This window comes from Xenia sp. Carnegie-2017, unplaced genomic scaffold, assembly GCF_021976095.1.
Source record: "Xenia sp. Carnegie-2017 unplaced genomic scaffold, XeniaSp_v1 HiC_scaffold_19, whole genome shotgun sequence".
NCBI lineage: Eukaryota > Metazoa > Cnidaria > Anthozoa > Malacalcyonacea > Xeniidae > Xenia > Xenia sp. Carnegie-2017.
Window position 1 is genome coordinate 9998057 of NW_025813481.1, and position 27791 is coordinate 10025847.

Here is a 27791-nt window from a genome sequence, read left to right on the forward strand (position 1 = left end):
AATTATGGGATGTAAAAACAAACATTTTTTGTCACAAAACTTCATAAAAGAATAATGAATAAAAGTCAAGATTTTATTCATATGCCTGGTCACAAGCGACCACATATAACAATTATATCTCTTTCCAGCGACTGGTATTAGCAACTTGTACTTAGTAGGATCACAGTATAAGGAATATGCAGTAGGGCCACTTCGCTGTGCAACTGGCTTCTGTATATTTAATAAGATTACTGGCTACCGTAAGCCATTTCATCATTCCTATTGGTCAGAAATTACAATTGACTGGCTGCCACTATGGTAATGACATGCGCAATGAGACATGCGTGGCACAAAAAAAAAATAAATTGAGTGGCTCTACTGTATGTTCTCTATACTGTGGTAGGATGTACTGTCTGGTATATATATACTCCAATTCGGTATTATTTACATTGCTTATACATAGTTCGCTTTACTCATACAGACGGACTCAATGTACACAGTTGGTGAAGTCAAACGCTGAATTAATTTATTTTGCTTTCGAATATTATACAAAATACAAATAATATTTCTATAGATTTACAATTTTACATCAAGTGAAATATGATACGTGTCAAACTATGAACAGGAAATACAAAAGATTTGCGATCATTTGCAATGCGCAACGCAAAGCCTTTACTTTCAAATGTGATCTAATACAAGTCATAAGCGTGCTGTGTTGATTTATCGTTTATGGGCATGACGTTCTCTGAACGATATCTTAGACACGTCAGAAAACTTTTTTGAAACACAATTATAGCAAAAATGCTTTTCGGTAAAAAAAAACTTTTAAAAGTCACGAGAAATCTAAATGACGTTACTTTCCTTGATACGAGGTTTCAGCACAGTCACGTGACATGCAATCTAAGCTTGAGCGTTCGAAAAATGCAGAAAGGGTTAAGCAATTAATTGGTCATATAACTAAAGAACATTTTCAAATTTTAAACAAGTTTGACGTAATAATATTAAATATATAGTTTTATTTGAATAAGGCTCATATCATCTACTTCATTTAGTAATAATATACTTGGCAGGCTACCCACATGTACGCATTGCGTACTTATTTTTATACTTTTATGTCATTTGGGGCAATTGCAAGTTTACGATGGAAAGGTCAGACCCTTTCTGTGTAGATTACATGCAGACCCTAGCTCAGATACTGATATTTTATTATCTATTAGAAACATGTCGATCGATTGTTAGTTTGTCTCACTTTGTGTGCTTTGATTTTGTAGGGTTTTGTTATGTATATTTGTAAGCCTTTAAACTCATAAGTTATATTGACTAAGTATTTATTTTATTAATGGCTTTACGCCATCTTGCGGCCCAAATCTGGCAAAGGTTTTCTTTGCTTTTTTCCGCCTTCTTTTTGTCATTCGCGTTTACCTTTTTCCTTCTAAAATCTTTTGTTGAAAACTTCTGCGGACGAGAGAGGGGTGACTATGTAAGTTTTGATTTGTTTGTCATTTCATTACATGCTGAAAGTTTTCTAACGTTTTTGAAACGCATATTGACGATCTTTCAAGATATTTATTCTTTATGTCACGCAGATTTCGTTGAGTTCGTCCAACAAATTGATCTGCACTCTCATTCTTAGTTATGGAATTTTTATTAAGAAAGAATTATGACCTATTCACAATAATCTCAGCAATCTCAACAACTTATCGAATAAAAACTCTACTCTTTAGTCTCTAATTTTACTTCTATTTATACTAATGGTTTCGTGCGTAGGAAATTAGTTTTTGTGCCAAATGTGACTTAAGATAAAAAAAAGCGAAATTATGAAGAAATTATGTACTAATAATTAGGAAACTACACCTACATTCTATGCACGAAAGGCTATTTTTACAATGTTTTTAATTAGGATTATTTCTCTTCATTATGAAATCTAAATTGCGCAACATCAAGAAAGTAGTGTAACGTCATAAGATTTAATACGATTGCACAGCGAACTCCATATATATAATTCTAAAATGATAACGACAATACATTTTATAGATATAAAATTGAAGCTTAAGTCCTAGTCTCTTGCGCGGTTTGTACGTCAGTTCCAGTCCTACAAAGTCGAACATTCACGCGGTTTGTATGTCAGTTTCATTCCCCTGAGTGCCAAACATACACGGCCAATATAAATTTGAATACAAATGGCAAAAGCATAATCATATAAACAACATCACGAGTCCAACTCTTCGCAAAAGGTTATTTTTTACAGCTGAAACTTTACTACAGTGAGTTCGTTGTAACTTACAGCTTGTCAACTAAAAATTACACTGTATGCTAAAAAGACAATACAATAGAAAATATGACGAGAAAATATTCAAGCAAAAATTTTTCTTACATTGGAAGGTAAATTTTCAAACGGTGTCAAACAGTGTTTGTCTTTTTTTGTCATTTCAGTGGATTTAAAGATATGTTTTTCCGAAGAAAAAAAAACTTGAATATCCAGTTTCATAAAAAATATTGAGTCTATAATTCGCATTTTTACTTTTTACAGAGCGATTTTCATTCTCATCGATTTTGATAGTGCTTGAAATACTAAATTCTTGTCATCTCGATGTCAATAATTGAATATCCTTGAAGACTCTGATATGTTTTAAAGGAAAACCTCAGCTTAAGAGAAGATCGAGTGTGCATGACAAAAATATATAGTAGCTATATTAAAGATGTTTTCATTCTATATGTAAATTTTGTCGAATAAAAATTCATAACAACAAATCCTTTAGTTTATTTGAAAAACGTAATAATACTTTTGCACTGAGGATGATGTAGAATTGAAATAAATATACTTCAAAAGATTTTCTTCGTGAAGATAAAACTGACTAGTAAAATGAAATCAACTGAGATCAAACTAAAGATCCGAAAAAATACAAATTCTTTTTAAACACGCGAGAAACACGAGTGATGACGACAAATATTTTTTTGGCTTCAATTTTTGGCTTCAGTAATCATTCCAGTTATTTAAATATTGAGTTCACTGCGATTGCACTGGAAAGGTCTAGAATTGAAACGTCAAAATTGTAGCACATCTAATATATAAGTCCGAATATTTGTGCATGAAAAGCGTATTGAATATTTTTAAATAAATTTTTGACTATACTGCGATACAATGTACTGTAATTTGCTTTTAACAGGTTTTTCTCCCTGCTCTCGAAACTATCCATGGATTCTAATCGTTCAGTCAACTCAAACGGGGAATTTCCGCAGCATTGTGGGACGATGTTGATTGATTGCATTGTTCCAAATTTGTTATGGCGTGCTGGAAGGTACATATTGAATTAAATGTTTTCTTCAATTTAAGATTAAATTTTAATACTGACAAATTATTCATAACAGAACATGTTAGTTAGTTTATTTTAAGGTGACATTAAGTGATTTTTATTTTTCAATATTTGCTGTTGAAGTGGTTTTCAAATGGTAAAAAAACTTTTGCAAAATTTTTGTTCTTTTGTAAAAGTTTTTTCTTGCTTTTTAATTGACAAAAAATCTATTTTTTTACCTGAAGACTGGGGCAGATAGTGGCGATTTTACAATATACGTAACGTAAATTTTTTGACTCTATAGCTTTTGAAGCTATAAGCAATTCTAAGCACTTGTAATAAAATCACAAAAAAAATTTCCAGCTCCTCGAATGGCAGTAGCTACGTTCTTGGCTCCGAGTACTCAAAAAGCGAGTCGATTGAGGCTCAATGATTTATGAGCAGTATGAGCCGTATAATTATGAGTTCTTAGCTCACTATTCATAAGAAAGACATTGAGAGCATCACGAAGAGGAAGCCGACATTGATGGGCTTTTACCTAATCTATTCTTTGGCTACGGTACGAGGAAGAAATCCAAGTCCAAAAGTAGTGTACCTGTGAATGTTGTTTTTGTGAGAAATTGGTGGAATCGTTTAATATAGATGTATAGAAGTATAGATGGCTGCATGGGAGTCGTCGATGCGACGGGAAAAATGGCTTTTGATGGCTCGATTAAACATATGAAATGTATCACACAACATGTATATAAAGATTATTTGGCCATCACAAATCGGACAGTCCTGAATCTTTAATCAAAAATCCAATCTCAAAATACAGCAGATAAAAAAAAAGGTTGAAGACTCTACAACTTTTACAGAAGATTAATTTCGAATACTTTTGCCAAAATTGATGTCGAAAGCAATTCCTTCATGTCACTTTTAAATAAGCAAACTTTGCCGGAGGAAAAGCATCAACTTAGGGGCTGTTCACGCGAGCCTGGTAACCGGGATTCAGCGAGGCGTAAAATGAATTTAAGTCATTGAAAGGAGTGAAAACTTTAAGCGCAAAACTTACAACCTTTTCTTATGCGTCATTAGTCATTTTAATTGTAATTTTCAAATCAGGCTAAATTATTTGTTTCATTTTAAAGGTTTTGTGAATTTGCTAAGTCAAAGCATAGTGAATTGCTCAAATAAGTTTTTTGTTGTGAAGTATTTAATCTTTTCCATTTGCCAAAATGATTTCGCTGAAATCCGGCTACCGCGCGCACGTGAACAGCCCCTTTGATTAAATTCTTACGTTTTGAAAAAACGAAAACGATTTTAAGTACGAAGTCATGCAATAAACAACGTGAACATGACTCCTCTTGATACCGCTACTATCGTCAAATTCATCCCAGAACACAAAAATACTAAAATATGTTACCATATTTTGGTGACATGGATATTTGCTCATGCATGCATTATGTGTAATATATAATATATATGACATGTGACATTAAATATACTATCGATTACCAGCCGGCAATTTTAAGTAATATAATATGAAGCATACTCCGAATAAAAGAAACGAGAAATTTTGTTTGAAAATTTTCGTGTTTATTTCTCAAATATTGAGTTAAACACGAGTCTTTTCTTCGGAGTATGCTTCATATTATGAACTATATTATATTAACAAATATAAGTAGCTTGTGGGATTTGATGTCATAAATATATAGAAAGGAATTGACTATCGTCTCTTGCTCATGCATCGACTTCTTACAAGCGCTTGCGCCAAAAACTTTACTATGTAAGTTAAAGCCGCAGCTCTGCGTACAGCTATATTTCACTGAAGGAGAAAGAGGTATTTCTAAGTAACAACAAAACAAATGTTTTTATCGTTTAGGGTTGCCATTGCTGTTCGTACTGCGGCTATATCTACTTTCTGGGCAATTCTTCAATCAAATCTTCTTCTTTTGGAAACTTTCAATAATACGCTGAAAGAAATTTTAACTGAGGTATAAAAAACTACATGCCAAAGGCATGATCTTTATTTAGTTCTTATTTTGCATGCAGAACATGCAGAACCATATTATTTTCTCGTCTTTACCATTCAATTACACGTTTCGACTTAGCACTATATGGAGTATTTACTAACTTGAAGGAAAAATCAAGTGCGCTTGTTTACGCTTCATTGCATTTATTTTTGCTCCATAACAATCGCTAATGTACAAATCATTATCATATAAATATAAACAAAGCAAAGGTCTTGAAGATGAACCAGACTTTCAAATTAACTGCATATGTATACCAGGTGTGTAAAAAAGTTGACTTTTAAGAAAAGACTTTTTGCCCGGAATCAAACCAAAGTAGTTTACTCACGCACATTCCACGTGGAAGTTTAGAACGTATGTGCACTTTTTGTCTCGCATTTCAAAACGAACGCGATTGTAAAGAAGAAGGTTAGTGGCTTAAGCATAGCACGATTTCTGCTCTTTATGATTTCAGCTTTAGACTTCGACTTGACCGTGTAAGTTTGGAACCTAGAGATCTGTATTATAGAAGCCTTCCCCAGTCTCTCAACATCATTTAAAATGCCATCGATCGTCGGGAATGTAGGGAAACTTTTAAGTTGACACATGTCGTAAAATCAGTTAACGTGTAAATAAATACATTCTCATGTTTATACTGCCTGTCAAGTGATTATTGAATTTCTTTCAAATTCCTTTATTCATAACTTATCAATTAATCCAATTGACTTTCACAAATTTTAATGATTTTTCGTTCGTTTGAGTATTACAAAGTCTTGTTGTTGTATTGCACTATTTTATTACATATCTCTATACTTTTTTCAATACCATGCAAAACGTGTAATACCATTCTTTGATTTCCGACAGTTTTTTCTTTTAGGTTATTCCTTGCTTGGAGGATCACAGTAGTACCACGAGATCTGTGACGTGTCAAGTGTTAGAGAAGTTATTGAATCTTTGCAAAGAACAATTTGAAGGTACGCGAACACTTCCCTGCGTAATAATTATAGAGTGCACAGTCTCGAAAAGTCATTGTACATCTGCGTTTGCCTTAAAAAGTGCATGAATTTGTTTTCTCATTAAAAAGTCACTGAATAGAAGGAGAAAGTCTTTGTGGTAAATGGAGTTTTCGTTGATTCTGAATAACTCTATTGTATAACTTGCAGTGTTGCAACGAAGAGAATATTCAGGGGTGGGGGTCAAACCCTAATATTTTTAGGAGTAAAGCATTCATAAAATTGGGTTAGTCATTTGGAAAAACACAGTGTTGTGACAGTATAAAAGAAATCCGGTCGTTAAAGGAAAATTCTAATAAAAATGGATTGCGACGAATGTCAATCTTCAAATCTTTAATACTTGTCGATTCAGAACGAATGTAATATGTTTGCTTAAATTTATATTATTATTAAGAATGCAAGTTGAAGTTTTTTGCGCGCACCACAGTCGCGTATGCATAGTTTTCTTCATTAGATTGTTGGTAGCCAATCAGTACAAATCTTATGCGGGCAGATTAATGGGTAAGTAAACCAAACGATATCTCATACACCGGAGAGAAAACTCCGAGCAAAAGGTCGTATCACGAACATAACAAACACAATCCTAGTTACATAAGCCATTCTTGTTTGAAATTCAAACAACCCGTGTTTTAGTCGATATATTGTAAATGTATGGTATTAACTAATAAAAAAAGAAAATTAATGGTGGAGATTGATTAAACGATAGAGTAGCTGACTAGGAGAAAAAATAAGGTGCTTCATTTGACCCTACTCCATTTTGAGCGTGAAGAACACCTATAATATATGACAAAAAATTACTTATTTAGATATCTTATTCTTAGTATATTCTTGCATTCTTCAAGAAAACAAGCTGTTAGATCATAGCACAACATATATTGCTAGTAGTAAAGTAATTGGTTTGAACCCTGGAGTATCGTTGCATGTTTGTGGATGTAGATCGTCCAGGTTAGTATAGTCCTGAGAAGGGCTGTTGTTGGTGTTGACTGACTTTTGGACAACCTTAGTGGTAGTCATCTTCACAGTCAATTTCACAGTCAACACAAACAACTACAGTCCTTCTCGGGACTTTCTAACCTGGACGATCTACAACCACAAACATGTGTATATCGCTAGTATTTGGATTAGTCACTTTTAAGTCTGCTTGCTATAGATTGCATATACACATGCTGCATTTTTCTCTCTATTTCAGTTGATTGCCTTCATCTGTTGTATCCAGAACTCTTAAAACGAATGGATGACAGCAGTGACGAAGTGCGACTTTTTGTCACCAAAGCATTTCAGGAATACTTTAGGTATGTACAACTTTTATATGGACCATTCCACCGCACATTTCAACTCGATATCACGATCTAGAGAGGTCTCGTCTTAGTCCAGTTGCCCCTTTTGGAACCATGATATAGAACTATATTGTTTTTATGAGGTCATATCATCAACTTGGTTAACCAGCAATCCAATTGGTGAAATCCAATTAATTTCTTCTTTTCTGCACTATAAAATTGCGTGTACCCTGGCAAGGTGTAAAATGTAAACATAAAGATACGCGAAAAATTGTAGAAAAAGAACCCGCTTTAGTTATAACACCAACATTGCTTACTGCTTGTCATTAATCATCCTCTGTCAGAAGCTTTCTTTTGCCAATAAATTGATGTTTTGGTATAAATCGACAATATTACACCTATATTGTGCCAGAAGAGAACCATAATTTAACACGAGGCAAACTTAAGAAAAGTTGTTATTTAGCTTTTCTCGCATCATTCTGCTATGGAATTTGCTTAAAGTCGTACAGCAACATTTCAACACACATCGTGTCTGGCATTTATTTGAACAATTCCAAAGGGTCAACTCAAGAATCTTAAATACACAAAAACTAGTTACAAATATTTTGCAGCGCCATCGATGTTAGAAGACCTCCACATCGTGTCTGCATACCAGGGATCCTTCTATTTTTATTTATAGAGCATTTCCCTCTGATTACGACAAAGAATTGAATAAGCTTCATATCGAGGCAGTGTTTAAGGGATTGCTGGTTCATTTAGACGACCCATCATCGACTATACAGGTGTGTACTTTTTACACATTAGAACCTCGATAATTCGAACTTATAAGGACAACGGAAGATTGTTTGAGTTAGGAGGTTAGTGTTGTATTAGTGGTTGGTGATAAATTTCATATCTTGCAGGTCAATACTTCAGCTTTGTGAGAAACAATTAAGCAATAGACATATAGTATATTGCTTAAAATGTAATCAAATATGTTGATAGATCAGTGCTATATTCAAATTAAACACGGATAATGCGGGATTACAGAAGCGCTGTCTAATAACACTATTAAGTAATTCTATTTCGTCACATTCTTCAGATTCCAGTGGGTGTAGATGAAAAGTATCATGCATAATTACATTGACCTATTTGAAGATCTTTCGATGTTAACGATTTTCAGATTACACCAACAAAAGTATATTCTGTTCATGTCATGACTTATGATGTAATTGAAAATTTATTTCACTGTAATGCGAGGATGAAGAATTAGTAACAATCTTAATTAGCTATTCTTTCAGTTGAAAGGGAGCATGCTCGCAAAATTCGAGGATTTTCGTGTGCACCAAATATTTTCGTCTACAGAAAGTGTCATCTTTGTATCAGTAAGAATGAATCAAAATACCACAGAAGGCATTGTTCATACTGTCATGTTCTTTGGAAAGCACGGTCTTTCAAACTCATCTATATCTATAGTTTGTGAGTGTTATAATGTTTGAAAACGTTGACGGTCCTTCTAAAGAACGCCTCCCGTTGTTTCTTTTCATTTTAAGTTGGTATGCAAAAACAACCAAGATTTTTTTTAGTATTCTTTTACAAATCAATGTAGAAAATCTCTATCGATATTATACTATTAGATTGTTTCTTTTCTCTGTCTTTATTGATCTTGAACTCTTTGTTTTTTCCATGATGTACCAAACTGTAAAGTGTTCTGTACTTGTTGTTGTTATCTTATTTCTTTCTTAGGAAGGCGTTCTTCGTAGTTTAAAGGAAGGCTGTCATATCAATCCCTCCGTAATGAAAAAACAAGTACTGCTTGTTCAACACAAGCACAGAGTCTCGAGGTTTTGTAGATTGTTCATGATTACTCTATTTAACCTTTTTTATTTTTACAAAAAAGGCGTTGTTATATCTTTAAACAGAGCAGGTCTATATATGATATACGTTGTATAAAAAATCTGATCACGTAGAAAAACGTCGCCAAAGTTAGCCAAACGTCGCCAGTGGAGTTGGTAGTTGGACTTCCAATAGTTCATCTGACAGTAAAATTTTTCCAAATAATGGCCATTTTTTTACAGTAAGAATTGTATTACCGCAGCACTTTCAAAATAGCTTAAAGCAACTGGAACACATGGGGGTGAAACATTGCACATGTTGTTCAGGTTAACGTAGATTCGAGAATTTTGGCCGAAGCGTCCACGAATGATAAGCATCTATATTGCGGATTAGTTTGCGTTTCATCCTTTTTATAAATGTCATATTTGAAATAAGTTAAGCTTAAATTTACGCATAGTTGCATAGTTAATGGTATTATAACAAGATTTGATTTGAAAGCGAAAAATTTTAAAATTATCCGCAATTCGAAAGCTACGTGTTCAGCGCATAAGCCAGATTTCCTAAAACTGTCTTATGGCTTGAGCAACATGTGCCATATTTTAGCCATATTTGCTCTAATTGCTTTGTAACCACGTTAATTTCGTACACAAGCTTTGTCAAAAGTGCTTCTCGGTTACAAAATTTCCACTTTAAATAACTTTATTATTTGCGAAAATTCTACTCAGATAAATTATTAAAAGTCCAACTAAATAATTCCACCAAAGGTTTTTGCAAATCATGCGAGCTGATGTCTTTTGCAATGTTGTCCAAACTGTTCTGTTTTTTATACACCCTTTATATGTTTATATATAGCTATGAACGCGCAAAATACTTGATGTCGTTATTCCTAGAAATCACTATGCGCAAATAAGGAAAAATTTTACCCATTTGAATTTCTAGATCAGCATAAATGTATTTGATGGGTTGCGTTTTTCAAAACAAGGTTTGAGTCCAGTTCATCATTGACGTGCTCGATCCTCCATTGTTTTGTTCCGAAACTGCCTGAATTTCACGTTTTAGTACAGTCACCAAGCACTGGATATGTGCAAATCCATTGCTTGATTTATACTTTTCGACTTGAATCCTTTTTAACTGTAAGATAGAAGGCCATTGTGAGAAGTCGAGAGTCAAGAAAGATAGATTGTACACGGCATGGATGATTTTCAGTATTTATTGCTTGCTCATGCAACAGCAGCAAACTCCGTGTTTTCTTCTTCAAGATCAAGTTTACGAGATCCATGTATTATATTTTTAAAAACTGCCACAAATACACCACCGTCGATTATTTCTATTATTCTATTATTCTATTAACTCTATATCGCACAGTAATAAGGAATATCGTAGTTACAAGTCTTGATATCAATACAGATATGCAATTGTATCATGATCATTTTATAACGCATTTTATTGACACAAGAACAGTAGAAATGTCATTATACAATCGAGCTTCAAATTTGACAAACACATCGTTGTACAATGTATTTTTTACAAACTTGGAAGCTAGTGGAAATTGTAAATATACGCTGTTCTTTCTCTCTCCATTTATTCTGACATTATTCTGACAATCCTTTTAACATTTCCTTATTTATTTTTGTAGATACTGCGATGAACTTTTGCAGCATGTAAACATCCTTACTATAACCTGACTTAGCTACAGCGCTAACTTTTACATAAAAGTTATTTTCTTTAGTCGACACACTTGTAAAATCTGCTCTAAACGTCTATAGATTATATCCATTATTATATCTTTTTATTTATTTCCATTGCATGTGTCTCCAATAGATTTTTGTAAATGTGTTTCAGTATTTTGTATGTGTCATTGTGCAACGTACATATTATGGATCGCCATCTATACATGCTATAGTTTGCCAGATTGCTAAATGCAGTAATTAAAGCTTATACCAGTCTGTACTATGCTTAGTTCTATATTTCATTGAGATGATAGTTGGTGAGAGTGATTCCCGAATCAACTATGGCCACATTGAAATGAGGAGCGATTAGTTTGATTATTGTAATAGAATCTTAGTAGTATTCATAAAGAAAAGGATTGTTACAGTTTAGCCTGATTTTTGATTTCATGCATGTTGCTACGCTTCTTCCAGCAAATCTTGTAAATAACTTAATTTTATAAATAAAGACCAATTGGGACTACGCCAGTCATGGTTGTCCTAAATTTGTAAATGTTGACGATCTTGAAACACAAGGTTGAGATCTTGAAGGTTGTGGCTTTGCTTAAGTTTTGTGTTCTAATGAAGGTTGTAGTGAGGAGATTAAAAAAAACGAGAGAACATTGAGCATTATACTTCCTTATATCATTACAGAAAGATTCCTTCTCATGACTTTCTAGATAAAATTAAAAAGGATGTATATTGTTAACATGATCGAGTTGACATTGGAAAATATGATATTAATAAAACGAACAAATCTTTCAGCAGTGAGAATGAAATGGTATAATCGAGGAGGGAAGTAAAAGATGTTCGACAAAACATTTCTATTGTAACGAAAGAAATGTAGGAATCAAGGTAAGATGTAGAAGAGGTTCGACAAAATATATCTACAGTAATAAAACAAATGGAAGAAATGAAAGTCGTGATGTTGCAATTGTTGGAAAATATGAATTTAAGTGCGAAACTTCTTTAACCATTGACGTTGCGCCTATTGAAATAAGAATGATTGTAACTAAAGGGGATGTTTTGATTGCTGGAGGTTATTTATAATGTTCTCATGAAGGTAACATTCTCAACATGAAGGTAAGGTTCTCATCTTGAATGTTATAATGATAGAAAAAGATTAAACAGCGTTATACTGCATTGACTGTAGGATAGGTAGCCTCAATATCTTACTGTCCATCTTGGAAATGAGATTTGGATGTTATGCAGATTTAACAGGCGACATAATTGTTGCCGTCGGGGTGATAATTATAATAAAGTAAATGGTTTGAACCCGGGTGTATCGTTACATGTTTGTAAATGTAGATCGTCCAGGTTGGTATAGTCCTAAGAAGGACTGTTTTGTTGTTGACTGACATTTCGACAACCTTAGCAGTAGTCATCTTCAGAGTCAACTGAGGATTAAACGTCAGGTTAGCCGTATTCGTTATCTGGTTCTTACGTCATTGTATTGTGTGAACAGGAAATGTGTTGACATTGCCCTGGCAATAACAGTCAATGAGGTCATGTTCACACAATACTGTAGCTATCATCAGAATCATAACTTGTAACATCCAAGTCTGTTGTACAATTTATTTGTGAACTGTGCTGGTGCACTCTGGCTCAGTACACTGCTCAGGAGCAGTGATTTCAGCAGCAAAAAATGCCTTATCCTGATGCTCAAAGCGTCTTTCAGTACTGCCTTCACACAGAATTTTTCGTCTTTTTATTTTCGGAATATTTGATTTGCTTCTATCTTTCGGCGGTAATCGTTTACTGGTTTCTTTTGATTGGTATCCTTTCAGATACAAAGTTGGATTGGGAAAGCCTTCGGATCGATAACCAGCAAGAAAATGATTATAACAAACCTTCGTATTAGTAGTGACTTTGAAGTTTTTTCCTGTTGATCAGCTTTTGCCAACCACTCTTGTCTTTCGTTTTTAAGAGAAAAAAGCGAAGAATACCAACGTGATCGGAAACGATATATTTTTCAGGACATCTATCGTTATCACAGCCATAAACAGCACTGTGATCCCTATTCCCATTATAATTTGATTATAAACTTTTTACGAAAAGATATCTTTATATAGATACACAATCTTTGCCTCCTGGCGTTCCCAGAATGCATTCCAAAAAACGCGCACATTTAAGGGAGACTGGCAACCGGCAAATACCTCATTGGGAATTCGCGACCATGTAATATACATATCAATGGTTTATCACTATTAAATAGATACCCCATGTTTAGTATGTGTACATCTTATGACGTCACAAGGCTCATCTCAAAAATTCGCAGACGAAGTGCTAAACATCACTAATTTGGGGAGCTGTAGAATCGGTTTGAAAAAATTTAATAAAATTCTGTTTTCAGATTCGTGTTCAGCGCATTGATTTCTATAAGATATGGTTAAAAAAAGAAGGGGTCAAATTTAGCCAGAGTGACACTTTAATGTATTTCAACTAAATTACAGTGTGTAGATTTCTACTATTCCTGGAAATCATATATTAATTGTTTACCGATATAAATAGAAAATATAAATTCTGAAAACTAGATTTTTTCTTGTTAAATTTCCCAACGCCTAAATCTGTTTCGTGGAAACAAAAATTAAAATCTGTTTCGTGGAGCTCTGACCTAGTATAAACTACATGGACTTTTTAACTTTTTAATTACTTTTTTTTTTAGTGCTACCTCATTGGAAGAGTTTAATATACGAAGTCATAATATATTTGCTAATGCTTAAGACAACGTTGTGAGGATACAACTCAAAACAGCCGTTTGTACCTAATGTACTGAGAGAGAGTGTATCTATTTCTTGTGTATATCATGAAAATATCGCAACGTGCGCTACCGACCTTATTTCCGATGTTATGCCCAAGTGATGCATCGAATAATCGTAATTTTAATTAACAAAAACAATTTATCTGCCTAGATTTTGTTTGTATAGGCCTATGAAAGCACAGTAAGCATCTGCTGTAAAAAAGTTTCAGCCCACCCTAATTTTTAAACCACTACTTATTTAGCTTTAATTAAAATAATCTAAAAATCATTAATTATTCTCAACACTAACTGGTTTTTAAAATTTCATCCCGCAAACTTATGTTGTATACAGATGCCAAAAAAAGTGCAAGACGAGGAACAATTCGTGACACAAGTAAACAAGATACTTGTCATTTCAGCACTCGATCTTAGTGTTTAATTCCGTATTTGAATGGCTTAATGGTGATCAAAATACGCGGGAGTTGAGCGAGAGTTATAAAAAAACCTTGCATTTACTCCCAGAAAGGTTTATACTGTGCATTACTCATTTGAATTTTCATCAATCATTATAATAAAGCTTAAAATTCACATAAAATTTTTGCTTACAAAAATGTGATGTCACAAAATGTTTCTATCTTTCTAAATTGCACAGCACAACTAATTTTGCCAAGCAAGGTTAAGACTATTTCTAACTGGTATGAAAGAAAACGATAAAGGTTTATTTAACGATTCTATGATGGACAAAAACCGTTCCATATCATTTTATTTATACCTTTTACTAACACGGCGGAAGTATTTACACTGTTTTATCTGCATGAACTAGCTTCCTATAACAATTTTACAAAAAGAATGCATAGAACTGTGTCATCCATCAAAAAATATGAAGTTGTAGTATAAGAGAAAGCCAGTATACATGCAGGGCAAAAAAAATTTACTTCTACCAAAATTTGATCCACAGTCACTCTTATTGGATCTATGTACTATCTACAACAACTAAATCACAAGAACCTTCCCAGTGCTCAAGATAACGGTGCTCCGAGAAAACTTGCTCCTTTACTCAAGTACAAACACTATTTCCAAACGCGAAATCATCCCTAATATTAATTTGGTAACGATGAATACTTCGCATTTAATTTAAAGGTGATTAAAATGGGCATCACTCATAAGCTATGGGCGCTAGAGCATCGCAAAGTTTCTTGAACTAATGAGATTGTTGACGAAACTTCATCGGATGGTTGCGTATTAAAAAGAAGACCAGCCGAGGGAGAAACAATGTTACCATAAACGCTGGATGAGTTTTCGAAGGCATTCTCTTTGAGAACAGGTGCATTACGGTGCTTGCGACGTTTACGACGTTTCGTCTCTGTAAATTCTGCTTTAATAGTTGAAGACTATAAGAGAAACAAAAAGATCATACAAAATATCATACAAAAATCATACAAAAGATCATACAAAAGATCATACAAAAATCTAAGATTTCAGGAAATTGGCGAATGACAGCCATTTAGAAAATACAGATAGTTTTTAATCTAGCAGGTTTGTAATGTTGCGTTGCATGCATGTGAACAAATTTATTTCATAATTGCAGTTTTTTCAACAAATGGCTTCGGGCAAACTAAGTCCATAGCTTTGCAACAAAGAAGTAAATCAACTCTGACTGTACAGCTAAACCTAGCAAGTGCAACTAGCTAGGTATGCAACACTAAGGTAAAACCAATTGCAAGAGTCGTGTTTTATGCTAGAGTAAAGAAAGATTGCACTAGGTACATCTTTTTCAGACAGTTCATGGTTAACGCTTTCTATACAGAGCGTATCAAAAACACTAAACAGTTCAGAAAATGTCGCATGAGTCATCAGAGGGCTAGATATGCGAAAAACCTTTGATGAAATAGGACGTTGAACTTCCAATGGTTCATCTGACAATAAATTTTTCTTACATAATAACCATATTTAATGTAAAAATTGTGTTACTGAGAAGCACTTTTTAAAATAACTTGCGCAAAAAAATGACAAAACTACAAAGCACTTGGAAAGCGAAGGGTTAAAACATGGGACATGGTTTTCAAGCTTACAAAGTTTCAGGAAATTTGACAAAACCGTACACGATTGCTAGGCATCGAAACCGCGGTTTATTTGGCAATTTTCCTTTTTTATAGCCATTTTTTAAAATCTTCACCAATTACTCATATTTGCAACAAGTTGATCACATATTTATGTATAATTGATGAGTATTATAACAAAATGGCATTTAAAAACAAAAAAATTAAAGTAACACACCAATTGGCCGCAATAAAGATACAGCAATTGCTTTTTCATGTAGAGTTCTCAGAAAAAAAATGTCAGAAAAAATGTCAGAAAAAAAGTCAGACAAAAAGTCCGAAACTGCCAAAGGATATATAAGGTGGTTATTGTTAATAGTTGTTATAAGAATGTTTATGCACAAGTTGTTGACTAATTGATTTTTTAAAAAGTAATACATGTTTAGAATGGAAAGAAGTTTTTTCTACATGTTATCATTACAAGAGAAAGTAAGTTATAAAGACTGGATGAAATACATTAACTACCAACAATGCTTTGAATGCATAAATTCTATGTTTTCAATGCATAAAACCAATGCAATACTTAGTAAAAAAGATAAATTCTAAACATTTGCAACAGGAGAGATAATATAAACAGCTCAACAATTTTTTCTTTATATGTTTATGAGTACGTTTCCCATTGCCAATGGACCTCACCAAATGATGAGCTGAAATAAGTGTACAAATTTGTCTCTGGTTAGTTTGGCATGTTTGCCGTAGTTATTTTAACCAATGTTCCTTACATGTATTAGACTTGTGTCTCCCTAAAAAATATTTCTCCAGAAGTCATTCACTTGCTGACCATTCATTTAATAATCAGCAAATTCAGCTAGGCAATAAGAGTTTATGTCATATTGGCTCCAAACCATAAGGAAATTGTGTAGGGCCACACATGCCTTGGTAACTGCCTCAACTGCAACAACTCTTGTGGGCACTGAGCGACGGAAAACATAAAATCTTGAAGATAATATTCCAAAGGTAGTTTCTATGAATCATCTAGCTAAAATTTGTTCCCGCATAAGGTTTAATAACATTATGATGAAGACGAATACATCATTTGCTACAAACACATATGGATAAAGGGTTCCTGATCCATCTAGGGCACTGGGATTTGGTAAAGGGAGTTTGTCCTTTGTGACAACTTATCTGATGTTACTATTTCCAAAAACACCACCATCACTTAATTGACCAGCTTCACCTATATCCACGAGGGTAGATTTATAATTTCCATCACACACAGCAAGACAAGAAGACATCAGCAATTTTCTTCCAGTTCATCAACATGTTGCGTACTCGTAACTTCCCATCTTCCAAAAGTGATTTCTATATTACTTGTGCAGTTTCATGTACAATCGACTCACTGTTGAGTGTCCAAAACGATAGCTTGCAGCTCGTGAAGCATACCCATCTCCCGTAACAAAATACTGTAAGGCTACGCAAACTCGTTCGGCGGGTGATTAAACTCCTGTCCGTGTGTTAGCTTTGTTGTTCGTGGTTATTAGAACTAAGAGTTTTTCAAACTGACTGGGAACTATACAGAACATTTTAAAAAACATCTCGAGGTCAAGAAGTGCAAGTTCTTTCATTAAGCAATGAAATTTTCCAAAAAAAAGTAATAGCCTACGATCGTCTACTATACTTCATCATACACTTTTTTCTACGTCTGTGAAGTATCAAGAGCATTACCAGTTACTCTTTGTCAAGCGCCATTTTGAAGAAAATTACCCGTGAAATAATTTTTAAAAATGCCTGGAATTGGTCGTGCAAAAATTGTCTGCGATATTGTCTTCCGTTTTTTCGATTTCGTCAATTTCGTTGCAAAAATTTCGACTGTGAAATCAAACCTTAAACTTGAACAACATGTGCCATGAATTAATCAAATGTGTTCCAATCGCTTTTTAGCTAGGTCATTTTTGTGCAGAAACTATTTCAATACTGTTTCATGGTAACACAATTTTTAATTTAAAAATGTTTATTATTTGCGATAATTTTATTTTCTGATGAACCATTCAAAGACCAACTCTAACTATTTTCACCGAAGGTTCTTGCAAATATTGCGCACGGCTGTCTTTAGCGATGTTTTCCAAACTGTTCAGTCTTTTTTATCCATTATATGCCTGATAAAGCTACAGTTAGACCATTTTTTGCTGGATAGAGTGAAAAGTTTTTAAGATTTGTAAGAATTTCATCAAGAGGAATTCATTCAAGGGTAGCCCGACGTAAATTTCAGATTAAAATTATTTGCAGTTGATTTAACATAAAGTTAACTAAATGCACCATGGAGTCCCGTATAAGTGTCATCTGCTATCCTGAGCATATTTGTACCTTAATTTTATTGGAAATCTCTTCTGAACATTCGTGTTTAGCGTCTCGTTTTGTTCCTAGAAGAAGATAATATTATAAAAATCAAAACAGGGCGTTCTTGAAGTACAATTCAGCTGAATAAGAAAATAAATATCTGACAAAGTTCGCTAGAAAGGATTCAAGAAACCAACTGAATAGTTAAATACTAATGTATTTCCAAAGCAAATTCATACAGGGGTGCACCAATTTAAAAACAGAAATCACAATAGTTTATTCCATAACTAATGTCCCTGAAAGCATGCGTTTACTTATAAGAATGTGTCAAGGCTGATTCATCCAAATCAGTGAAAAATGCCAAGGATTTTAAGCCACAGCGTTCGCTACGACATTAATCCAGTTTTCAAGGTTTTGTGTTCGAAGAGCAAGGTCCATGTGAGACAGTTTTTACTCTCTGTTTGCAAAGGGACGTTTATATGGTCTCGGGTACTAGGGTTACCGTACAGCCCGAGACTCTCTGGGAGGGCTAAGTTACTGAAATTTACACATTAGATTAGTAGCGAGCGTTTACATGAGCGATTCTTTCGAAGAAGGCAATCCTACTGCTGGGGTCACCCTATTTAGGAAAGATGGTATCCCTACTCGGCGAAACAAGTTTTTTGTCCTATAAACACTTTGGCCCTGGCAACAGGGACAAGTTTTGCATAACGCATGCGCAAAGTAAAGTTATGGAACATAAAGACATCCATCTCGAATATTGATGAACTTAAAGTGAACTGGGAACGAGTTGAAAAGCGCGTGCAGTTTACAATTATGTCTCATGTAAACGCTACATAACTTTGTCTCGGTCAGTAGGGTTACCCTAGTACCCTAGATAATACAAATAGCCCCGGAGAAGCCAACTAATTTTAGTTATTTTGTCATTTTAAAGATGTTTTATAGCAAGACTGTATTTAAAAGCATCTAGTAAATGAATGTTGTTAATGTATTCTTTTCATTTTTATAAAAGTTATGTTTACTATAAACTATGGTATGCAGCATACCATCTGCATTCGTTTTCTTAGTTTGTTTTTCTTTGCTTGTTGACATATCAGATAGGTAGAAAGCGATAATTTAGGAAGTATACTTTTCTGGATCTTAACTATTTTATATTTGAAGGATAGTTTGTATTTGAAGACTTTCAATGAGAAAATAGACTGGAAAGAGTAAACACTTTCATCTTACTATTGTTGGTATATGATAATATTTTAGGTTTGAAAAAGCTGTATTTCCTTTGAATTAATGAATCAGATGTATTTCATTAAGATAAATCATAGTTTTGTGGTATGGAAGTCTAGTTCTTTTCAGAACTGTTCATAAAACATAGAAAAAACATACGTTTTTTTACGAGCGTCCATCTTAAGTTGTAACGTTTTGCCACATTTTTCCGTTAGAATGCTTAATTTACAGCACATTTCAATAGTGAAAAATGTGTTTTGGGGGAAAAATCTAGGAATAAAAAACTGCTGCTTTAAAAAAAACTGTAAAAGAATTGGGGATACCTGCAAAATCAGGGCTTCAATAACACCCCCTCCCCCAAGTTCATTTTAATGCATATTGTTTATGTTTTCGCCATAAAAATTTCACGCAAAACACTGCAGCCTGCGAGATTCGTACGAGGCTGAAGTTCTCGTGCATTATAGAGTTATAGAAACACAGTTTTTTTAGCAATCCACTAATCAGTCGATGCTTTTAAAGGAAATGTTATAATACTAGTTATTCTAATGCATAAATGCCTTTGCACAGTGGATCTCATCTCAGCTATACCAGGATCTATATTTATTCTAAATATACGGAAAACCAGAGACTAAACAAAATCTTTCATAAATCTTTAAAACATCATATAAATAGCAATACGTTACTTTAGCAACTCGAAAATTTGAATTCACTTACCTTTTTGTTGGGTATAATCACTTCCAAGGACAACAACAGGGCTTTTAGGGTATTGTCGAAATACAAAAGGCCACCAATTTGTCCAGATGAATCGTAAAAAAAGCCACAAGACAAAAACGATGAAAAGATGAAAACAAATAACAAGTAAGTGACGCTCCATAACCTTAAAAACATAATAATAAACAGTCAAATGCACTCAACTTTATATCGCGACGATTACACGAAAGAATACTTCAACTGATAAACAAGGGGAATTAATGGGAAAGAGCGTTAAAAAATTAAAACACGGAAAAAATTTATATATATTTCACTCCTAAGTTTGCTACTGTTGTATGCTACTGTACACAAACAAGAAAAAACCATCAGCGCTTTTAACTTTGTGAGCTGTAATCCTTGTGATTGATAGTTATTTAAACTTGAATTGCCTTAGCATTATATAGATTCATTGTTATTATGACCTGATAGTCCTGATAACACAGCTCGAGCATAAATGCTGTATAACTTCCGATCAGAATACACAAATAATCAATTGAGCAGCCAAAATTTACTCAAATATACGTCATGCTTAATTCAGTTGTTGGATTATAAAATTATACTCTATTTTACTTTGTTATACGGCAAGCAGCCCTTCCAATGAAATAGCGTGCTTTGATTGACTCGAAAACACTTTTGCTGGTCTGTAACACTGATCTGAAAAAATACTGGAAAACGCACTCCGCTATTTCCAGAAAGCCAGAACAGCCATGTTGGAAGGCCGCACGAAAAAAAAAGTAAAATACTCATAAAAATCATACTTCCACAAAATCTGCTATGCTTATACATGGCTTTAAGTTCAAAAAATAACAGAAATACGTCGTCACTAAAGCTCTGTCGTATATTAAAGTTTCCTTTTGTTCCTGGAGTGGGACCTAGTAATCGAGTGATAACAATTGGGGCACCCGACTAATTTGGCTTCAACTTTTGATTGGGCGTTGTATTGCAATGCGCTATCTAGTTTATTATAATATCTATGTCCTGTAAGGGCGGTGATAGACAGGCCATGTTTCCCATAAATCACTTCATGTTGCTTGAATGTTTGCCATCTATTTCCTTAATCTTTTGATAAGACTTTCTCTTTATAACCAGCTCTTCTTGGTCAAACCTCAACATTTGTGAATCATTAGGCAACTTTCGCTTAAGTATATCCTGCTTGTATACCCTCTCAATTTTGAGTTAAGCTGATCCCGTTTCTGAATGACTTTGTTGTTTTGAGTTGGCTCATCCAATAGATCTTGATCCACTTGATATTGAGTGTCCGATAAATTTATTTAAGGTCAGTTTCATCAGTTGTGTTTATGTACGGTGTTGCTGAAGTAGATAGTGTCGATGCAGTCGAGGTTCGTTATCAGCATTTTTAAATACTTCAACTGTTTTAATGACACAAGTATGGTGGCCCAGAGCCGCTATAGTACTTTTTTTATTTACATTTAAAATTATTTTTACTTTATTTTACTTTATTTTTACTTTTTAATTCTTCTACTTCATTTTTAATATTTTTTTCAAAATATTAATGAAAACCAAAATAAAATTACAAATCACAATGGTCCAGAACCGCAATAGACCACAATGTTTTGCGACTTTCAATCAAGCATGTCATATTATTCATTGTTGAGTTCAATTCAACATGGAGACTGGCCGAGTACGAAATGTTTCGTGGCAAAGAAACCAGGAATTAAAAGACCAATTGCAATCTTATGTAAAGCACGGTCTTCAAAACACTCAAATGTTAAACTATATGGAGGAAGACTTTGACTGGTACAGTTGGACTACTACTGGAACGTAGGCTCCAATATTTTCAAATTAAACGAATTGATTGAACACTAAGTGTAGAAGAACTAAGAGCTGCTGTTTGAGAAGATTAAAAGGTCCTGGTAAACTTGTTGGTTAACAATTGGGTATTATATGTTTGAGTTCCTAATCTTCAGAAATAAGTTTTTGTGGTGTCTAATTTTTCAATGGCTCCAAATTTAGGCACTTGCAATAAAAATTACAAATGTGAGAGGATATAAAATTATCAATGACTTGCTGGGATAGATTGCCAGTAGCAAACATTAACTCATTATTGTCTACCAGCAATGAAGAAGCAATTTCAGGATCAAGCAGGTTACATCCCACACCTTGGACATCGAAAACCATCACTTGCTTCTTTGAGTAGATCTACGAGTAATGAGACAAACATCCAGCTTTTTGAGTGAAAGGGTCTGATACTTCACAGCAAGTTAGACAATCATTGTTGACATATTTTTCGATTTCGCCACTAAAAATCTGTTCTGCACTGACAATTTCCAAGCCTTGTAGTTTTCCCAAGTATATGTTTTTATACGTCATAGTGAGGCGAAAATATTTAAGAAGGTCACCTTTTATTTTTTTGTCAATCTGCATAGCAAAGTTACGAGCAAGTTGATGCATCTGAATAACCTATGCAAGAAAATCATTGAAATGATAAAGCTAAGGCTGGAATTTCTTTGTTCACATGTAAAATGTAATGCTTGGCTGGAATTAAGATTAACACAATAAAGTAATAAAAAGAAGCAATAATGCAAAAGAGATGGAATAGTGAAGCATATATTGTGAGCATAAATTTATTACTTTATTGATGAGCATGGCTTTTCCTAACACTGCAATAGCCATAAGAACCTTGATTCATGTACCCTAAATAATAGAGTACTATTCATGCATACCTTTTTAACTTGATCTTCCACTGTCTGGTTAATTTTCCCAATGATTTCAAGAGCTTCATTTTTGTATCTTTTGATGACCCAAGACTTATTCGCAAATTATTTCGTAGAGCTACTTGCTTTGTAAGCCTTACGAAAATCCTCCTCTCCAAGTGCATTGTTACTTACTTCAAATTCCACAAGAACTGGCATTATCGACCACTTAAGAGAATTTATGTCAAAAGAATACAAGTAACAAGAGTGGTGTTAGACTTCATTAACTTTCAAAGTTGTAATATTGTTGCAACTGATAAACTTCTAGGTGCAGGAACTAATGCAGGTCTGATAGCTTTTGAAGAACTTAAGCTATGCGTTCTTTTTCCCTTTGTGTGTGATCATGAATCAGATAACCCAAGTCTTTCTTGATCGTAAGAAGTAGTTGCGCTTGTGCCCGCATTCTTAAAGGAGTCCAAGTCCAATACTTTTACTTCTGTTTCCTGTATGAAACGCACGTAGATTAGTTTAAGGTTAGGTATTTGCTTCATTGTTCTACACGATGCCCCCTGGTCGCCTGCAAACACATCACACACCGTACCAGCTCCAATGCTGCTTCTAAAATGCGCTGTGCAGGCTTTTTTAACATTCTCAGTCAGTAGTAATTTCCAGACCGGAAAACACTACAAACTCCATTGGACCTACCCTGCTGTATTTCTGAGCCTTTCCGCGTACGTCAGCGCTCAAACGTTGCACGATGAGTTCATCAATCTGCCTACCTTGTTCCTTGCTATTTCTTGATGTGTTTGTTTTGGTTTGCATCGCTTTTCTTTCATTTTTTTTCTGAACACCATCTCCCACGTGTCTCTCACAATTGGCGGCGTCCATTTTAAAATTTGAATACAAACCAATCCATTGAATCCAAATAGTATTCAATCCACTGATTCCATCCAATAATAAAATTAGTATAAAAAGTCGCAAAGCATTGTGGATTATGGCGTTTCTGGGCCATTGGGATTATTAATTTTATTTTTTTTTCATTTTGAGTTTATTTTATTTTTGAATAAAAATTTTAAATGAAGAAGAAGAATTACAAATTAAAAATAAAGTAAAATAAAGTATAAATAATTTTAAATGTAAATAAAAGGACTATGGCAGTTCTGGGCCACCATACGCAAGACATAGCTGATGTAAGCAGGTAAGCCTCCCCATATTTGCATGCAAAATTCGCAATAAAGAAGAACTACTCGCATGGGTCCTCTTTTTCTGCCAGAGTTTATAGCATGTCTAAATTTCAACTGATTGCCTTTAATTTGGACGTTAATGCTGCTTTAGTGACTTCATCAGTGGTATGTGGAAAATGTTTCCTAATACCACTGGCATTTTCCATTGAATGATATTGGGGCAGAAATAATACCAAAGTATTCGAGTGTAACTCTGTACTTACTCTCAATCTACATTTTGTGATATTTGGGTAAATTCATATTCTTGAGTAACCTTTAATAAAAACTCAATTTCATCATCGCTCCAAATGAATGTATCTTTCGCCTCACCTCTACTTTTGACAATTTTGTCAAGGCAGCTCGACATTTTGATGCAATAAAACTGAATTAACTTGAAAATGATCCAAGCACACGAGTAAAGTCATGCATATTTAATAGACAGCTTAACATCACGCGTGCATCATAAGCAGAAGTATCATTTTCAAGATCATCAATCGTGTTCCTTGGATGGACCGAAAACGCTATGAAAAAGGTACTTGTAGACATAAATCTTTTTTAAAAAGGTACGAAATGACATAAAAAAAAGTTCAAAAAATGAAAACGTATTCCTGTGGACGGGCCTCAGACTGTAATATAACGTCACACATCTTCATTTAATATTTCATATGTGGCCAAAAACTTGTTCCTTCGTCGATAGTTATAAAAGACCTCCCTCGTACGAACCAATTATTGGCAATTAAGGTTTTTTTCATGATTTTCATCTTAAAATTGAATCACAAATACCATACACAGATAATTTTTCATCAGTCTTTCTTTAGCGGGAGTGAAAATTGTAAAATTTATGAAAAAAGGTCAACTTCAGGAAATGTCAGCGGCAGAGGACCAAATCCTCCATTTTTTTTTGGCGTTATTCGATATCTAAATCCGTGGTTAAGAAAGCCCTTTCAGTTACTGTAGAAGTTAATGAATACGACTTATCTAAAAGCAAAATTTTATAGTTTCATTTCAAATATTTGTTGTTGTAATGCCAATTTCTTAATCCTTATATACAGGCAAAGGAGTATAACAAATCACTTCCTTCGGTGCCTTAACCACTTTTCACGAAATTTATAACGACAAACTACTCGGATTAGCATAACTCGAAGGCTTAAATATAACATCACTTAAACTCAAAAGAACTGAATATTTTCACGTTCGCCCTATTATTTTACAGACGAAAACTTCAAATCGCCGTAAGTGAGAGCTGCCGAACAAAATTTTGATTCATATAGGCAGCTCATTGCAGGCTGGATCTGGAAACACATGACATCTGTGATAGTGATGATAATAATCATCGATGACAAGCAACAAATTAAACATCACAATGTTCAAAATGAAGCATGCACCAGTTGTTGAAAAAGTATTTCACATTCTCAAACGATTTCTCCTCTTAAAATACTGTTTGGGAAAACCTGAAAATTGATCTGTCTGTGTGGAAGATGAACAGCATTACTTTTGGAAGAAATACGACTTGGCTGACTTGGATTTTCCATATTTTGATCTTGGAGAAAGGTATACTGTATTTGGTACAAATTGCACTGAGATCCCAATTGAAGCCCTAAGAAAAAATATGGAGCCTTCTCTTATATATTGTTTTTAGCTCAAAACACGAATGATGCTGATACTCAAATTCCCATACTAGTGGAAGATACAGTCGAACACAAATGTTTTGGTATATCGATCAACAATTCGTCATGACGCCATCAAAATGTTCATGGATCCAAACATTCTAAACTGTTCCTTTGATGTCGTAGTCATAAATGCCAATAGCAATCCAGAGCCTGGTAAAGGAAAAGGGGTAATACGAAACGTCCTAACCCATTTTTGGCAAGAATTTTTTACAGCTGTCAGCACAGGTGGGGATGAGAAGACACCTCGTATCAGGCACGATCTTCAGAAGCCTGAATGGCAGGCAATAGCCAGAATTGCTGTGTATGGATTCAAAAAATAAACTACTTCCCTATAGAGCTGTCACAGTTGTTTGCTATCTCATGTTTATTTGGTGAAGAAAGCATCAATAAAGAATTTCTTCTGAAGTCATTCCATCTTTATGTTGCACCAGACGATCAAAAAGTTTTTGACTAGCTTCTAAGCACAGAATTTGGTCACAATAACGAAGATGTATTAGATTTCTTAGAAATGTGGGGTTGTCGCAAAACTCCCACAACTGAGAACATTGATTCAGCTATTTTGAATTAGCTCAATAGGAGTTGATACAGAAACCTTAGTATATTGCAAGCTGTTGGTCTTCTGTTTTAAAGCTTCTTCAAAGTGGTCAAGATCCATAATTTCAATCAATAGATGCAATTGCAAAGCTCTACGAGGAAAAGCAACCCACAGCCAAGAAGATTAATAAGCTTTTCAGCGCTAACATATCTAATGATGCTAAAGGCAAGCAATGGGGATTCTTAAGAGATATGTTAAAACTCTAGGAAGGAAAGCACTTGGACGATTTTTAAACTTCGTCACTGGAAGCAATGTTATTGCATGTGATTCCATCGAAGTTATTTTTACTTCACTGGATGATTTTCAAAGACGAGAAGTTGCACGCACATGTGGCCCCTCTCTAGAGCTTCCTTGTAAATACGAAAGTTTTTCAGAGCTTGCTGAAGAATTCATAAGTGTTATGAGAGAAAGTATTTCATGGCCCATTGACATTGTGTAAGAAAACATACTAATGCAAGCTGGATGATTGAACTTTTCAGGAACATGTTTCGTTTTGTTTTGTTTGTAACCAATTTATATTAGTTGTACAATTTGTACAAGATACTGAAATCCATTACAGATACAGTGTAGGTCAGAATAATACGTTCTTCAGAGCTAATCCTATTGGATGTAATTCAGCCTTAAAATATTCTTTAGAAATTTCCAACAAACAATATTTCTATAAAAGGGTTTTAATGTTAGAATGAGTTTCTGTAATTTATTTTGACCTACTCTGACTTGACTTAGTCAGCATTGAGAAACGATCTGATAATATCAACTGCTTTTACATAATGTTCAATCCCATTATTTCCATCATCTTCTAAAGGAACAACATTTTGTTGGAGGTAGATAATTTGATCCTCACTAAGGTCAATCTCTGTAGCTGGAACAACAACATTATTATTGCTCAATTCCATCAAGAGTGCATCATAATCAGCCCATAGCTTTCATAGTTTAAAATAGTTGTTTCATCTGTCTTTGTCTTACCCGAGCCCTTTGAACATGAATACTTCTACCCTTTAAGCCACCCCATACATACGATTCACCAACATAGGGACTTAATTGCAAAACATCCTGTATTTGTACATCCAATTCATCATCACTTATGTCGGAAAAGCTTGGAACAATACCAAATTCTACTCTCCGTCTGTATAGGGTTTGATCTGATACTCAAAGAAACTTTGCAACAGACTTCCAATTCATTCCTGTGCTCCTCAGTTCCTCAATTTGAGTTTTACTCATTTTGAAAGCAGGTCTTCCCCCCTGTACTTGGCAATGTAGTTGGAGTGACAAGTGCAAAAGTTCTCTCGTTACTTACATCAGAAATTTGAGATAATTTCTGGTATTGTTCCTCCATAACATCAATTAAGTTTATTAGCTGATCTGACAAAGTAATTGAACGTTCGTGGTAAATTTGGGAATATGATACATGTATTCAAATATGCATACTGCTGGCCCGTTCGAGGGACCGTCCGCTTCGCCGAATACGATTTAACTTCTACTTCCCTA

At 34.2% G+C, this 27791-nt stretch overlaps 2 protein-coding genes and 1 long non-coding RNA gene across 4 annotated transcripts in view; 1 reads left to right on the plus strand and 2 right to left on the minus strand.

The window, feature by feature from the left end:
- LOC124438686 (dynein axonemal assembly factor 5-like) overlaps positions 1 to 11588 on the plus strand; it is a 50260-nt gene extending 38672 nt beyond the window's left edge. The window contains exons 14-20 of one of the 2 annotated variants that reach the window (XM_046988882.1): positions 3147 to 3278; positions 5137 to 5248; positions 6141 to 6237; positions 7466 to 7568; positions 8233 to 8335; positions 9279 to 9376; positions 11005 to 11588. In XM_046988882.1, coding sequence (XP_046844838.1) covers positions 3147 to 3278; positions 5137 to 5248; positions 6141 to 6237; positions 7466 to 7568; positions 8233 to 8335; positions 9279 to 9376; positions 11005 to 11053 — 694 coding nt within the window. In that variant the 3' untranslated portion in view covers positions 11054 to 11588. Of the gene's footprint in view, positions 1 to 3146; positions 3279 to 5136; positions 5249 to 6140; positions 6238 to 7465; positions 7569 to 8232; positions 8336 to 9278; positions 9377 to 11004 lie in introns of those variants that run through there. The other variant, XM_046988883.1, reaches the window with a different exon arrangement.
- A 2943-nt stretch (positions 11589 to 14531) lies between these two features.
- Positions 14532 to 27791, minus strand: part of LOC124438302 — a 30149-nt gene continuing 16889 nt past the window's right edge. The window contains exons 10-12 of the mRNA XM_046988359.1: positions 20126 to 20288; positions 18218 to 18273; positions 14532 to 15205 (exon numbers count right to left, since the gene is read on the minus strand). Of these exons, the coding sequence (XP_046844315.1) occupies positions 14975 to 15205; positions 18218 to 18273; positions 20126 to 20288 (450 nt within the window). The 3' untranslated portion in view covers positions 14532 to 14974. The remainder of the gene's footprint in view (positions 15206 to 18217; positions 18274 to 20125; positions 20289 to 27791) is intronic.
- Positions 22537 to 23099, minus strand: LOC124438304. The gene is made up of 2 exons (XR_006946047.1): positions 22846 to 23099; positions 22537 to 22582 (listed from the first exon to the last, which is right to left on the minus strand). It is a non-coding gene; the product is annotated as an uncharacterized LOC124438304 (long non-coding RNA).